Below are 17,545 nucleotides of genomic sequence, written 5' to 3'. Positions count from 1 at the left end.
ACTTACAGGCAGCACTTATTTGGCCTTAAAAAAAGCAGGAAATAGACTAAGTGTTCCTGAGGGTTATAGATTTAACATTTTTTCGGGGAAGGATGCTCCTACACATTCCCTACAACACTCAAACCATGCCTCTTGCCATGTGGCTTCCCTGTGCTAATAAGATGCCCCTAAATAACCCCCCTAAATATGACCGCATCTGAACTGTGAGCAGCGACACCTGTCCTGCAGTACAATGTGAACCAGTCAGAATTGCCCTGAAGAAGGTGACAGACGGTCACCGAAACGTCGGTTCGAATAAAACAGTGGTTGTGTAAAAAGAGTCTCGTTATTCAGTGACGTACTAACCTGATGAAACTATTCACGGATGATGAAACTATTCAAAGATGCCCCCTACACTGTGAGAAAAATTCCTGGTGAGAACCATGGACTTGGACAGCTACTAAGTCTTGTATTTTGACTGACCACCAGGATAGTCAGTTCATGTAATCTGTACCCTGTTAAGCAGATAACACATCGAGGCTTGTTACTACCACAATCCCCATGCACTGTTGCTCTTACTTTGATGTTTGGCACAAACTAGAAAGATTCCCTTGTGTTCCAGCTCCAGCCCTGCAGAGCCCATCTCCATTCATCTCCTCCATATCAACATGACACTAAAAGGACATGAAAGCAGCCCTGGCTGCCCACAGTTCTGTATCACACTGTGTTTCACACTCGCAGATGAGACCCAGGTGTAGCCTGCTGGGAGTGACCCACCATAAATATGGTTCAGGAACACTGTATGTTACCTAATAAGGATAACATCCAGGTGTAGCCTGCTAAGGGTGCCCCACCATAAATAAGGATAACATCCAGGTGTAACCTGCCAGGAGTGCCCCAGCATAAAAATATGGTTCAGTACCGCTGTATGTTACCTAATATGGATAACATCCAGGTGTAGCCTGCTAGGAGTGCCCCACCGTAAATATGGTTCAGGAACACGGTATGTTAACCTAATAAGGATAAAATCCAGGTGTAGCCTGCCAGGAGTGCCCCACCATAAACAAGGTTCAGTACCGCTGTATGTTACCTAATAAGGATAACATCCAGGTGTAGCCTGCCAGGTGTGCCCCACCATAAATAGGTTCAGGAACACTGTATTTATTTATTTTCATTTTTTTTATTTAGCCAGGTATACACTCTCAGGTCAAAAGCCCTGTATGATACCTACTAAGGAATGACACCCAGGTGTAACCAGCCCAAACAATCCCTCTTAAGGTAAAATGGTACCTCAGACTAAGGACGAAGCATGACACTTTTTTGTCAGCTAGTAGCAGGTGTAGCCTGAGGTAAAGGTAAAGCGAACGACCTCAGACTCGGGATGGCGAGTATGGCGCATTTTCATCAGCTATTATTGCAACACAGATTTGCTATGGCTCGTATTTTCAGCCAAGCAAACTGGGTTTCCCTTCCTCTTCACGTCAAGTGTGTTGGGTTTTTTACATGTAGCATACAAGCTCCTTCATCACAGGGCCACTGGTTTTACGTCCCCATCCAAAATCACGATGCAATTCTTTTCCAAACTGGAGCGTGAGCCCGGGATTCACGGTTATTGAACCAGGTGTGTCAGAGTAGTGACATCCCTCCTATTGTGACCTGTTGCTCCTCTTCAGATTCAAGCAAAGCCAAACATCCCAACTGTCTACTGTGTCCATTTTCATTGAGTCCCCTGAGTGGTCAGTAAACAGGCATACAGGTAACCTCCAACAGGTGTAAACACAGACACACAGATGGCAAACCTGGCTGAACAAACTTCCCAATTCAGGGCTATGTCCAGGACCCGTCCCTCCGTCCTGGAACAGAAACTTGCTTGTTGGGACGGACAAAAATTGACTCTGACTTACAAAAATTCTACCCTGTCCGTCCCCCCCAAAAAATCTGAACTCCAGTATAAATAAAATTGACGAAACTGTTTTTTTAGAAAAGGTGACAAATACATTACACAGACTCTCAGACAGCATTGCTGATATTGGTGTGTACAAGCAGGGACAAATACACAAGAATGGTAGATTATAACTATGTTTTTATGAGCTTCAAATGACAGATTTTACAAGGAAAGTCAACAACATGGGCTCCCAATTAATGGGAGGGATGGAAAAAAAATCAAAGCTACAGCCAGCCCTACTTCTCATCCTCCTGTCATACTCTCATTTATCACCTTGTAACGACATGTTCCCCCACCTGACAACCATCAAGTGTCATGAAGCACTGGGTTGTTCAAATATTGCTACATGTGGTTGCCATGGCGACGGGTTTAATGCAGTGTCAGGGTGCGTGGAGTCTCTCAGGTCTTCCCTGGTCCTGATGATGGGTTTACCACTGACTGAGCTCTTTACCAGGTGTCTATGTAAAAGGTGATGGTGACCACACACGAACAAAAACAGACTTGTTGGAAACTAATATGCTCTCAAAAGTACAATACATTGGACAGGTGATCTTTCGGGGGAAACTGGGACAGGTACTGGGTTTATGAAAGTACAATCTACATGAAAGTCAAATGTCTCTTTAACCCTAACTGTTATAATATGACAGAATGATAAACTAATTACATCAGAATTAGAACTATACTGTATCTTTTGCAGTAAGCTGAAATATCAATGTTTGAATTTGATATGAATTTCCAAAATTGAAAATGCAAAATTCAGATTAAGCAAGCTTTGACAGTACTGTAAGAAGGTTTTGTAAGGGGGGCATTTAATTCTTTAAGGGCCAAATCAACACCACTATTTTGTGTTCTACATTATGTAAGATATTCAATGAAGCTTTGCTATTGTCCTTCGACTATTCATGGTAGTCAAGAGATGGCAGCATCACACCATTCACAGCTCAACAAGTGGATGTTCATATTTACATGTATTTCAGCCACCCATCTGTAAAGCCTGTGTCCAGTCTTTTGTTATGGGATGTGGAAAGTAGCTATCTTTTATCACTGACCCTGCATGTCTTTCTTTTGTTCTGCTCTTACTTTTATAACCTCAGAGTTGCCCTCAGTCAACAACAGCTTGTCTTCCATTTCAAACCCACTCTAAGGCCACATCAATGTATTTTTTTGGGTTCTCGGATATTTCCCAGCAACACATGAGCTAGCGGACAAGAAGAAAATTGAGGGCTGGCAGGAAAAGTTGCATCTGACTACATCAATCCACTCCCTTTGTATACCAAGGCCCAAGACTTTTCCCTAGTCTCTCTTTCCATGTTGAGATTCATATTCAACAATATTCTAAAAGTTAGAGGGGCAAACAATCAAATTGTTGTGGACCTAGAATCAAGTAAAGTAGGATAAAAACTGCTGAGTAAGACCTTCTGCCGGCACTCCTTTTAAGACTTGTGCCCATCACTACCTTCTTATCATGTAAGGACATTTGGAAGCTGAGAACTATTGATTAGTCCCTGAACTGGAGTACTAATACTATGTTGAGCTTTATGGTGAAAGGTATACGCTCCCTGACTTGATGTGTGGAGATCTTTAGAGTGGGTCTGGAAGGGAAGGGATGGTAAGACAGGCAGTTGTTGACTCTGAGGTTACACAAGACAGGGTCAGTGAAAACAGATGTAGGTTACCTACATTCCACATGTTCATCTACAACAAAAGACTGGAAACAAGGCTTACACAACTGACTCTAGATCTGTGGCTATTGTTAATCATAGCAGGTTATAGAATATATTTAAGGCTAGCTCACCTTTATCCGCGGGGTAACCTATATCCGTTGTATTTAGAACAGGGTGTTAAGGATTATCAATTTGACGGAAGGTGGTTTCAAATTGCAATATTTTGAAACTATTGCAGTTTGAAACTACTAACTGTCGACCTAACATCACTAAATACCATATTTGCAAAAAAAATGGATATAGGTTACCTCGCGGATAAAGGTGAACTAGCATTAAAATGAAAATTGAGAATTACTGACTTTCCTGTGACCCTGCCTGGCATTCAGAAACAAGTTCATATCAATATTCAAATTCCTTGGAACTCTTCCAACTCTTAATTTATTCTGGCAGAATTAAAGGTTTATAAAAGATTTATTCTTGACACAAACTAAATGAAACCTAAAGAAGTTATACTGGGAAAAACCTTGAAGGACTGTGTAGTCCCTTTGTATCACAGAGAATTAAACTCATGTGACCCATGGCAAGTTACTCTTAGTAACAGGTTAATTTCAATTTTCCGATTCTTGGGCGTCCTTCCAAAATTACAAATTGATATGACATGTCGAGACAAACCAAATTATTGACCCTTGAAGCAGAGCCCTTGAGCGACTGTGTAGCCCCTTTGTTTTTGCAGATAGTTACCCCTAGCTGCTCCAGCCCTGACCATGGTGTCCATGTAACAAGGTAACCAGACAAGGGTCTCCCTCACAGCTACATGTAACAGATCCCTCTGTCTATACACCTCCAACAATGGGGGAAAATCAGGCTATTTAAAAATGGCTGCAACAGCTTGGGTGGGGGTACCGTGGTTTACTTATGCCAAAATCCGAGCGATTGGACCCTACAGGCCACTTTTGTTGGGCAAGGGGAATGTGTTCATAATAGATGGAAAATTTTCATTCAAACACTCGCTGAATGGACTTCAAAGCTTTCTATCTTTACATTACTACAGCATCAAGAAATGTTGACATAATTTGTACCCATTCAACAGTTCTCTTTGTGTTCTTGAAATTCCACGCAGCCAGTCAATGGCTAGATCATAATCTCCCGAATGGTTTCGGTAGATTTAAATGTATACAAGTGAAAGTGGACAGAATATATTTACAAGTGAAAGTAGACTGAACTTGTACTTTGAAGTATATATTATATATAGAACAATGACATTAAGGGACCGTACGATATTTATCGGGGGGGGGGAGGGCTGGTGCATTGGAAGTCGGATCAAAAATTTTTTTGATGGCCCTCCCCCCCATCTCAAAAAAATCTAACGTGACCCTCCCCCTCCACCTCAAAAAAATTGACATGACCCTCCCCCCCGACAGGCATAATCAAACGGGTAGAAAAACAACCGATAAAATAATCTTAATATAGACGTCAGGGCACAAGGGCGCCAGTGATCTCGCCAGGATTTTTTCACAGCATCGGGGCAGGGGTCCGGGGGCATGCTCCCCCGGGAAAATTTGGATTTTCAAACCCTCTAAAGCAGAATTTCCTGCATTTTGAGAGGAAAATTATGCCCTTGAGATTGGATGCCGGTTGCCTCTTTTACTCCCGTTTTTCAGTAATCGACGTCCGCCCTCCCCAAAAAATATGTTATAACTTTAATATATATAACTGTAAGCTCGGGGAATCAGCAGTCCGTGATCTGGCCCGATTATTTTTGGTCCAGTCTTGTCTATATGAAAATTTTGGGTTTTTGATGCTTCCAAACAGGGCTCTAGCCAGTGAGTTCGACAACCCATGGAAAAATCCTGCCAATTTTTTTCCGACATTGAGTGTTTGAATAAAGAATGCCTACCTCGTGCGATCGATGTTGCGCCCTCCCGCATCAAATGCTAGTAGTTTTTCCAGAGGATAAAATAACGGCGCCATCACACCTTGTGTTTTTTTTTTCTATTTTGCCCGATGATTTTACTAGAATTTATCATTTATCGAATCGGTCGGGTTTTACAAGGCCGCGCGTCATTTTCCACGAGCGTGCGTTTGTTTCGTGCGACCTCAGGTAACCCCGTTTTCGGCGTGAAATCTTTGGCTCACCGCTGGATTTCTTTTTACATAGAGACCAAGAACGTTATACATTATACGAAGGACGGTGATCTGCTGCGTCTTTGGCAGTGATCAGTGCCGGTGTAGCCTTGAAGGAGTAGCCAGAAAAGACGTCCCAACGTGCTGGGCGCTGCGATCGACAGTCCGTCTGGGGAGGGGGGCGTGCCGCGCCATGTGCCACAGACGACAATGCCAGTGCACAGCCGACTCAATCGACGCTTGACAACAATATTGCGGCCCCTTTTCTGCCGCAAATTTTGTCCTTTTGAAACAAAAGAAATGTTGTAAATAAAAAATAAAGTGTATAGTTTTGGATTCTTCACATATTTACCGCGCACCGCTTTTGTAACTTAAATATTTGGGGAAACTCAGCCGAGCCAAGTGCGTCTTTCCAGAAAAAAACAAGTCCGGAGACGGAATGACGTATGCCTGGCGGGAACGCTGGTCCAGGGCAGTGCCACTTTGGGGGACCTAGGGGGGCGAAGCCCCCCGGAAGCTCTTGCATTTTAGGCTATTCAGAAGGCTTATTTTATCAGTTTTAGGGCCATGTCAAGATATCAAAACAAAAAATAGTATAAACAGTTCTTTCAAAAAAATTAACATGGCCCTCCCCCCTATCTCAAAAAAAATTAACATGGCCCTCCCCCCACCTAAAAAAAAAATAACATGGCCCTCCCCCCCTAACGCACCAGCCCTCCCCCCCTGATAAATATCGTACAGTCCCTAAGCATTGGCCATTTGTCACTAAATGTACTTAATGACTACTTTTACATTTATCTGTCTGTAATTGTAGCTTGATAGGGCATGGATACACAACAAAGGTTATTATTTTCACCTTCTTCAAGAATAAATGTTTTCGGGGTATACGGGTGTCATGATCAACATGATAACTCGTGAATGCCTGAATGGATTGTTTTGACATTTGGTTGTATGTGGGTAGGACTTGATAAGACCTCGAAAGGATTCGAATATAGATCCCCTAGAACTATCATTTGAACTGACCAATTCTGACTCAGTAACCGGTGCTTTGACAAAGTGGGTTTATTGTTCACCTTACATTCTGTAGTTCGATCCCTGGCAGAGTCATACCAAAGACTTTAAAAAATGGTTTATTGCCTTAACACTCAGGATATGGCAAAGAGTATGTTAAAAAAAATGCAGCACTACTAATGGAACAGCCCCCTGCTGAAGCGTCATTGAACAAAAGTTGTGCGGCCCAAAACTGCAGAAACACTGGTCAGCACAAAAGTTTGTGTGGCCCAGGGCAGAAACAGAAACGGAGATGGGCGCCGCCCTAGGCACCATCTGGTGCGGGAAGGACTTTAGCTTGCTTAATTCTCAGAGCTGTTTATGACTTTGACTTTCTTGATGATGAGACAAGTCATTACAAGGGTCTCCCTAGGCAGCTTTATCACTGTATCTTGCCACGTGACAGTGTCTATCAGCAGCCATCACGTGACAAGGAAACTCTAAGATGAGGTCTAACAGGTTGACAAAGAGACAGAGTGCGTCTCAAAAGCTTCCCAAGCTATGAACTGTAGTTGTGTGACTGCATATTTTGTCTAAATTTTTGTCAAAAAGCTTAATTCTAATCTGACTCACCTAGTACCATCTCGTTCTCGCCGGGCGGCGTGATCCCGCCCTCGTGCGCGAGGTTCACGCGCAGCAGATCCCACTTCTTGGTGATGGCGAGCAGCTTGTCGCTGATGTCCGAGAACAGGTCGGGGTACGCTGCCTTCAGACGCTCACCCTTCTGTAGGAAGGTGTCGCGCCGGCGCTGGTACAGTCCCATCTCGATCTCATAGCTCTGCAGAACAAGAAGTATGTTTTGTTAAAATCTCTCTGTATTTACATGAAAATGTGGAAAAAACACATTAACTACAGACCCATCTCGATCTCATAGCTCTGCGGAACAAGAAGGATATTTTGTTTTGGTTAAAATCTATCATTCTGCATGTGTGTAGAAAAAGTGGAAAAACCACAAACTATATATAGACAGCTCTATCATTCTCTATCTCATAGCTCTGCGGAACAAGTTTCTTTTTGTTAAATCAAATGTGGAAAAAACACACTAACTATAGAAAGCTCAATCTCATAGCTCTGCGGAACAAGGAGTTTTTTGGTTAAAATCTCTCTCTGTATATAACGCTAGTTCACCTTTATCCACTGGGTGACCTATATCCGTTGTTTAAAAATGGGGTATTTACGTATATCAAGTCGAGGCACATATAATTTACAATATATACACATGTACACAACGCTGAGGAACAAGAGATATTTTTGTTTTGGTTAAAATCTATCTGCATGTGTGAAGAAAAAGTGGAAAAACCACAAACTATAGACAGCTCTATCATTCTCTATCTCATAGCTCTGCAGAACAAGTTTCTTTTTGTTAAAATCTCTCTCTATTTACATGAAAATGTGGAAATAAACATTAACTATAGAAAGCTCTGTAGCTTTTCGGAATAAGACATTTTTTTGGTTAAAATCTCACTGTATTTGCATAGAAGCTTGTTTGCAGTTGCAATAGAAGATGCAGAAAATCTATACGGTAGATCTATATCTATACCAGCTGCATTGGAACAAAAAGTCTTGTTTTTTTTTTGTTTAAAATCTCACTGTATTTACATGAAAAGTCACCTGCGGTTAAAATTGATTTAGATCATTAATCAAAACAATGGACTAACAGTTAAAGGCTTACTAAATCAACATATTTTCTACATTGTACATAATGTTAAAAGTCACACTCTCTTCACCAAAGAAGAAGCTAATATTGGCCCAACATATACAATCTACTGAAAACACACACACACACCAGAGCTATATGTACATCCATTTCTTTACCATGTTGGATCCACAGCCCAGGTCTTACTAAATCAACATGCCTTCTACAATGTACACGTTGTAAAAAGTCATTGTCTCTTCATGAAGAAGCTAAAATGCTACCCCCTACAGTATGTCTGCTTCCGGTGAAAAACCACAACACACACAGCGGCGCTCCTACCTGTAGCGCTGCCATGTTGGCAGGCGGGATTTTCGCCTGCTGACAGTTACTGTGCAGTTAAATCCCCCCCAAAGCCACCGGCACGACTACCACACAACACACTGACTACGCCAGCCCTGCGCCACCTGAGCCAGCTGGGGTATCGGGTTACCGGGGGCGGGGCCTGGGGTTCTAATTATATGCGACACGATGAGTGAGTAGGGGGTGTTCCTTGTCAAGCAGATGTGGGGACTACAAGATTAAAACACTGGTCATTTCAACTTTGGAAACATGTTGGGAATTTGGATACAGTCAAACCTGTACAAGTGACAAGCTCTACATAAGGACCACCTGGCCATTGATATACATTTGTACAGTCAAACCTGTACTGGTGACCACCTTTACATAAGGACCCGTGACCTGGCCATTGATGTACAGTCAAATGTGTACTGGTGACCACCTCCACATAAGGACCACCTGGCCAAAGATATACAGTCAAACCTGTACAAGTGACCACCTCTACATAAGGAACACCTGGCCATTGATATACAGTCAAACCTGTACAAGTGACCACCTCCACATAAGGACCACCTGGCCAAAGATAATGTATTACAGTCAAACCTGTACTAGTGACCACCTCTACACAAGGACCACCTGGCCATTGATATACAGTCAAACCTGTACAAGTGACCACCTCTACATAAGGACCACCTGGCCATTGATACACAGTCAAACCTGTACTGGTGACCACCTCTACATAAGGACCACCTGGCCAAAGATATACAGTGACCTGTACAAGTGACCACCTCCACATAAAGATCACCTGACCATTGATATACAGTCAAACCTGTACTAGTGACCACCTCTACATAAGGACCACCTGGCCATTGATATTCAGTCAAACCTGTACAAGTGACCACCTCTACATAAGGAACACCTGGCCATTGATATACAGTCAAACCTGTACAAGTGACCACCTCTACATAAGGACCACCTGGCCAGAGATATACAGTCAAACCTGTACTAGTGACCACCTCTACATAAGGACCACCTGGCCATTGATATACAGTCAAACCTGTACAAGTGACCACCTCTACATAAGGACCACCTGGCCATTGATATACAGTCAAATCTGTACAAGTGACCACCTCTACATAAGGACCACCTGGCCATTGATATACAGTCAAACCTGTACGAGTGACCACCTCCACATAAGGACCACCTGGCCATTGACATGCAGTCAAACCTGTACAAGTGACCACCTCCACATAAAGACCACCTGGCTATTGATATACAGTCAAACCTGTACAAGTGACCACCTCCACATAAGGACCACCTGGCCATTGATATACAGTCAAACCTGTACAAGTGACCACCTCCACATAAAGACCACCTGGCCAAAGATATACAGTCAAACCTGTACAGGTGACCACCTCTACATAAGGACCACCTGGCCATTGATATACAGTCAAACCTGTACAGGTGACCACCTCTACATAAGGACCACCTGGCTATTGATATACAGTCAAGCCTGTACAGGTGACCACCTCTACATAAGGACCACCTGGCCAAAGATATACAGTCAAACCTGTACAAGTGATACCTCTACATAAGGACCACCTGGCCATTGATATACAGTAAAACCTGTACTGGTGACCACCTTTACATAAAGACCACCTGGCCATTGACATACAGTCAAACCTGTACAAGTGACCACCTCTACATAAGGACTTGTGACCTGGCCAATGCGACCACTTTCTGGTGTTCCCTTAGATAATTCTTCCATTGTCAAAAGCAATAAGAATCAAATCCTATAGTGATCACCTGTCCACATGTATAGACTAGATTTCAGTCCCGAGTGGTCTTCCCGGGCAGTTTTGGCTGTAATCAAAATAACTCGAAGCCATAGAATGATATCATAGTGTAGATAGTGTGTGTCATGTGTGACTGAGCCCTAGGTACATGTGTATGTACTTTTGGTGTCTACTTTTCTGTTTAAGGTATAATGTTGTGACTGAATCCTAGGTACATTGTGTATGTACTTTTGGTGTCCACTTTTCTGTTTAAGGTATCATGTTACATACCAGACCAATCGAAAGCCACCCCAGAGTCTTTTCAGGCATGGCTGGCTGCCATTGGACAGGTGTTAGAATGATTGACAGGTGGTCAGGACAACAGGTGGGAGAATATGTACATGCAAGTCTAATTCAGGTGGGAGAAAATATCTATAGAATCTTTCTAGTTGCAAGTTGATTTATTTTATATTTTGTAATGTTGTAACTGGATATCTTGAGTTCACTGACGAAATTCAGTTATAGTTACAGACACTAATCAGGTAGCATCATGTGGCCCAGTCGGAAAGGTATTTAAGCTAAAACCAAAAGGTCCTGAGTTCAAATTGCTAATGTGCCCTGAAATGGTGAACTTGGGAAAGGTGCTTTGCATGACTTTCCTCACCTCACTTAGGTGTAAATGAGTACCTACCTTTGGATAGGACGTAAAATGGAGGTCCCATATTTGGGAGAGCCACACCCCAAGCAACCTGCTACACTTGTCTCGGTGTGATTAGATCAAACCTACAGTCTGGTCTCCGGGTTGACATCTTTAAAAAGTGATTGTCACCTGTTATGTCAATCCTTCCACAAATGTGGTAACGCTAACAAGAGGACCCCCTCTAATAAACAAACAAACAAACAAACAAACAAACGGACCCTTAACTCTTACCTTACAGAGATGTTTGATCTGTTTTTCAGACATCATGAGATTGTCCCAGTCGGTGAGGACCCCCTCATAAAAACAAACAAACAAACAAACAAACAAACAAACAGGCCCTTAACTCTTACCTTACAGAGATGTTTAATCTGTTCTCCAGACATCATGAGATCGTCACCATCGGTGAGGACCCCCTCGATCAAACAAACAAACAAACAGACAAACAAACAAACAGGCCCTTAACTCGTACCTTACAGAGATGTTTGATCTGCTCTTCAGACATCATGAGGTCGTCCCGGTCGGTGAGGACGCCCTCGATCTCGCCCAGCCACTCGGCCAGCTCCTGGTGCTGCTGTGTGAAGTCCGACAGCTCGTAGCTGTGCGCCCCTGCCCCAGGGGGGGACCCGTGGGGAGACAGCAGGAGGCCGTCCTCGGGCGAGGAGCTCAGAAGGTCCCAGCTGAGGGGAAAGTAAAAGTACAGCGGTCAATCTCAACTGAGGCTACGGCCGTATTGCGTTGATACACCATCCTTTATCTTAGAAATTAAGCAACATGCAGTCGGGGGGTCAGTACTTGGATGGGAGACCACCAAGGAAGACTGAATGCTGCAGTTGGGTCATACCAAAGACTCTTAAAAATGGTACATACTTCTTTCTCTGCTAGGAGCATGAGAAGCTCAACACACTACACTACCACTGGACTAGTCAGCTGCTGTAGTGCTTGCACCTGTGTGTGGCTCAGGGCTTAGAAGCAGAGATGGGCCCGCTGCATCTTCTGATCAGGGAGGTTGACCCCCTTGTTCTGATGTATGGGCAACTTTCTCAACTGAAGGATTTTCCCAGAAAACAAGTGGAACAGATCTCAAACCAGTTAAGCTCACTGAACAGCTAAAACCTTCTTCTAGTAGTCACAGAGAAGACAGGTGCTACCGGTATGTACAGTATTCACAGGTTCATTGTACCATATGCTGAGGGAAATTCCCCTAGCTCTTTTTGACAGGCACAATGAACAGTAAACCACTGCTTAATGTATACCGTTCTAAGGACTGCAGCCCTTAACGGTAGTGTGCATGTTGGGTCTGAGGCACCATTACCTACATCTTCCCCATTACCAAGAAGCAAGAAGAAGTCAAACTTAGGTGAATGGTAATCTCCAAGCAGATCCTACGGTAGCATAAGATAGTATCAAAAGCTGGCCGAGGAGTGAAGCGGGCCTAGGAGTGCGTTTGGCTACCGTACACCTCTTGGCTGACTACACTCCTTGGCCAGTTTGATACTATCTTATGCCATTGTAGGATCTGCTTGGAGATTATTATACTGGGTCTATGATACTATATCTATGTATGTTCTGTGACCTGTACTTAGCTCAGTTGGGCAAAAGTGTACAATAAAGGTCTTCATTCATTACAAACCACTGGACTACACACCATACTACCTGTATAGCCTGTAACCCGACCAGCGAACAGATGGGTGTGTGGGCAATGTTCCCCTAGTTGGTGCTAACTTCTAATGTGTCAGGCCAAATGGTGCTAATTTTATGGATGGTACATTTGGGTATTATTCTGGCTTATTTCTGTACAGGAAATGATGCTTGTTTCACTAGTAACCTATCATACAAAGCATGTATCTACTTGTACATGTACATGCACATCTAAATAGCAGGTTTCTTCACTTAGACTATAGGTACTTCACAAAGCAAAAGAAAATTGTCATTTTTTTGGGAAAGGACACTGATCACATTGTACATGTCATAAAAAAGTTAATTTCAATCTATTTCTCTGCCTTGGACCAGGTTTGGTAATCTGTACATGTAACAATTCAGCCAACAAAGGGCTGCAAGCTGACAACACTCATATTTTTATGTTGTGTCATATTTCCTATGCTAGTGAACATGAGGTACAGTCATAATATTGCCTTACAAAATATTCATGTGTGAAAAGGAGATCTTGATTTTCCCTCATGCCATATTAACAACACAACAGATGTTGAGTAAGGAAAACGTGGGTCTCTCTCATTATGTTAAATGAAGCGTCAAGTCATTATGAAACAGCATTCATTTACAATTCAACAATTTTTCCATTAATGTCTGAAGTTTCAGACCATTGTTCTCTATTTTTTTCTACTCTAGTTTTCAACTTCTGTTTCTTGTTTAACACCCTTCAGAACAAAACATGACAGATTGCTTCTTTGTACATTTCAAGACTCATTTGCATTTGGAACCGACTTGAGAGCAACTTGTTTTTTCTTTTATTAATTCACAATATGTGAGAGAATGATGATTCTATTGATGAGCAACCAGCCTAACATGTTTCTGTGTGCTGTTAATGTTTCTTTACCGTTGCCCCAACATTTTGACTTTGTGAAGTTGCATTTTACATAACCCGTATTGCAGAATTGTTTCAAACTCGAACTTAATACACAAAAAAAAACCTTTTCACCCCTACTTGTTCCCGTAAAGCTATGGCAATTTGATGCCTGACAGACTTGGTTCTCGGATTTTAGAAAAATAATTATGGTAGATTGAAATATCAACATCAAAACAGAGTCTTGGACTTGGAGAAAAGTCTGCACTTTGGAAACCTCAGTTTCAGGGAGTAATTACAGTCAGATTCAAGTTTTTCTCACAGCGTTCTGTTGTTCATGACGTCTGTTTGCTAAAATTACCTTAAAATTACCTTACCGACCAATGCTCCATTCAATTACCTTACCGATCAACAAAAAAACAATCTTTTTGCTTAATTCGTCCAACCCCTTTATCTATGAAAATGTTGGACAATTCATCTCCCACTGCCTACAGAAAAGTAATTAAACCCATCAAGTAGATTTAGAATTGATATTATTTCCTATTAATCTATGAATATAAATATCATGTTCCTTCTTTGTTAAGTATACAATTATGTATCCAAGCTGTTTGCAATTAGCCTTTGGGCATGCGCTTGCAATAAAGATTGTTATTATTATTATCAAAATTTTATACGAAAATGTCACAGAACGAGCAAATCAACTAAGAGTGAACCTAACTAAAAATAAATGAGTTTACAGCAAAGGTTCACCTGAAAAACACGACTCCTCTTCTTGGAACCACATAAAGGTCAGGAGGGATTTCCCGCATGACTGCGCACCTGCCTGCCTACCACAGTCTGCCATTATCCAGGCCATCAATAGTTAATGAGGAGCAAATTGATAGAACCACAATTTTCCCAGGCAACAAACCACAGGGTAACATCATCAAGTCTCGTCATCAAGCAAAGCATCGTGTGTAGTCAGTCTCTGGATCTGGAGTTCAGGAGTTTGAATTAAAGCTGTTGTCGCTCAACTGACATGCTACTGGAAAGGGTTGCAGTCCATAGGCTGGACGTTAAGCCATATAGTCCAATGTTCATTAATGCTTGTTGAAATGAGCTAGGGGAATTTCTTAAGTACAATAAACCTGTTAATACTGTGCATAGCATCTGTCTTATTGGTCACAACCAGTGGGAGATTAGCTTTTCAGTTATAACACTAACTTCATTTTTGACACATATCACTGCAAAATTCATAGATAGCTTTTTATCAGTGTTACACCAAAATTTGCTTTACTTAATGCAATACTTATTTTTGGACATGTTTGACTTCTTAGTTTTACTGTGAGCTATCATATGACTTTCTAAAACCTCTTTGGTAGGCAGATTCTTCACGTTTCTGGGTCCACCAAGCAAACAGTTTACGTACACACAAAGTCAGTGGCACCTCGTTTCCAAATCAACAACAACAACACGCCAGGCCATCTGGGACGTATTGTAACACCAAACTGCCATGATTATACGTATACTATCCAACACACATCTATGAGTTTAGTTGTAGTATAAACAATAGCTACCGAACACCCACAAACCATGCCCATAGCTTGTACACAATACAAGATATCAAAATCGGAAGTTTTGCTGTAGTATCAAGAAAAGCCGCCAAGTGACACAAAGTCGTCCATTTCTTCGATAGGACAAGATCTAACCACAATTTACAATCCATCCATAGATTTTTGAGCAAACCACAACATGTACATACATGCATACATTGGCAAAGGTACACGTACATTTGCAAACATAGCCAAGGCTGCCCAACTGCTATTACGCGTAGTACAAATAAATGTCTATTCATCCAAAGTATGTCAGTGTTTTTGTATGCCACTCTTCCAAACAGTGCAGCAGACTCCGCTAATGTAACCCTGATCATGTAAACATTACTGGCATGTCTAACATTATTCACTGGGAGGTTAACATTTTGGCACTTTCAGTATTTTAAAAGTATTCTAAAATAATTTTAAAATCCTGTCTTCATGTAAACTCTGTAACTCTAAAGCCCTGCCGATATTATTTAGTCATTTTCTACTTGTCCATTATCTGGTCCACTGTAATTGTTTTTTTAAAGTTTCTTTTATTTGCCTGGCCCAAGAAGAAAAATCGGCTTCATAACTGTACACCGCACCAGTACATCATACTGGTACCCACCCCTACCAACATATATGTGGTGAATTCTGAAAAAAACAATGAATGACGAAATGAAGGGAAAAAAATTAAACTGATATTTTGCTGACCTTTCTTCAGCCAGCTCCTCTAGGTGGAACCTGACCACGGAGTTGACCTTGATGTCGGTGGGACTGTCGCTGACCCCTGACCCCGACAGCTTCAGCGACATCTCCTCCATCGCATCCTGGGCCGTCTCCATGGCAACCGCCTCCCTCAGGTCCTGCAGGGGGAAAAATTGGTGTTTTTCAGTCTTATATGGAGTGTGAAGACTAGCCGACTGCTGCCTACCACTGCGTCAGGGAACCCAGCAGCAGCATAATCTAACCATGGATAGTGAGTGAGTGAGTATATTGTTCTGTTCTTTACATATCTGTTGGTGTTTAAAAATCTCACACTGTTTGAAAACACCTTTTTACCTTATTCTTACTTAGGCTCCCTTTCCACTAGATGACGATTAGTGAGCAATCAAAATTGGATTTGTAAGACCACTAATTTTATAAGTGGAATATATACCGTATATTCTCGAATAAAGTACGCACCCCAATTAAAGTACGCACCCCTGATTTTGGACAAGTCTTAGACAGATCTTTGGGACTGAAAGGTAAAATGGAAAAACTCAAATAAAATACGCACCCCTTCTCCACCAGTTTTGAACAGACCTTTAACTAAATAAATTCGAATTTATGATGTTTTCCCCAGGTCATTTTGCATAAAATAACCTGGGTTTACACTGTCATTGTCTCTATAAACTTGTGAATTGCCTGCTGCAAATTATAAAAATCACTGAGAACTGGTAGAAGAAATCAGGCAAAACCAGTTGTACAAGTCAAAGTCACTAACTCAAAAGGATTGTATGCAAATGCCACTGTTAATATGTAAATCATGTTAAGACAATTTCTTTGTTTCATGTTTAGACAACTTCAAGACAACAACAATGTGTATGTTTTGAAACATTACTAGAAGTGTAGCTCCACCTTGCTTTATTTTAGGCTTTTCTTACCATTTATCTGTGCAGTAACCTCAAATAAAGTACGCACCCCAACTTTGGCAACAACTTGTAGCACCTTTTCAATTTTGAAAAGTTAAAAAGGTGCGTACTTTATTCGAGAATATACGGTATATATACAATGCTAAAGTATGACAGACAACAAAACATGCAAACAGAAATATTTTGATATTTGTAAAATATGTTAAGCAATCGGTCAATCGGAAATTTGCTTTGTTGGGACAGAAAAAAATTCAAACTGTCTACTAAAAAAAAAACTTCACGACAAAAAATTGATGAAAATGTTAACTTTCATAAGTTTACAACAATGAAATCAACAACGATGGCTCCTAAACAACGAGTAAAGCTTGAGACAGCCATAAAAATGTACATATTCACAAAAATAAAAGTTCACTGCAATTACAAAATTTACAGTATTGGAGCTGAAAAACAACAACTTCTCCCTAGAAAGATCTTCCTATTAAACTGACATATCCCAGGCCAAATGGGGACACAGGTGGAAGTAACCTGAACTACCCCAGGGAAGACTGGTTTTCCCTCACTCTACTCACTCTACACTCAGGTTGTATCAAAAGCAGTTAAATACTGACATCCTTAACCTTTGATT

At 41.6% G+C, this 17,545-nt stretch overlaps 1 protein-coding gene across 1 annotated transcript in view; it reads right to left on the bottom strand.

Annotated features, from left to right (window-relative positions):
• Positions 1–17,545, bottom strand: part of LOC118423371 — an 84,915-nt gene that overhangs the window by 26,511 nt on the left and 40,859 nt on the right. Inside the window, exons 6-8 of the mRNA XM_035831491.1 lie at positions 16,001–16,152; positions 11,679–11,886; positions 7,336–7,540 (exon numbers count right to left, since the gene is read on the bottom strand). Coding sequence (XP_035687384.1) covers positions 7,336–7,540; positions 11,679–11,886; positions 16,001–16,152 — 565 coding nt within the window. The remainder of the gene's footprint in view (positions 1–7,335; positions 7,541–11,678; positions 11,887–16,000; positions 16,153–17,545) is intronic.

The sequence above is a fragment of the Branchiostoma floridae genome, chromosome 1 (genome assembly GCF_000003815.2).
Source record: "Branchiostoma floridae strain S238N-H82 chromosome 1, Bfl_VNyyK, whole genome shotgun sequence".
Taxonomy (NCBI): Eukaryota; Metazoa; Chordata; class Leptocardii; order Amphioxiformes; family Branchiostomatidae; genus Branchiostoma; species Branchiostoma floridae.
This window is presented reverse-complemented; position numbering and strand designations above follow the sequence as displayed.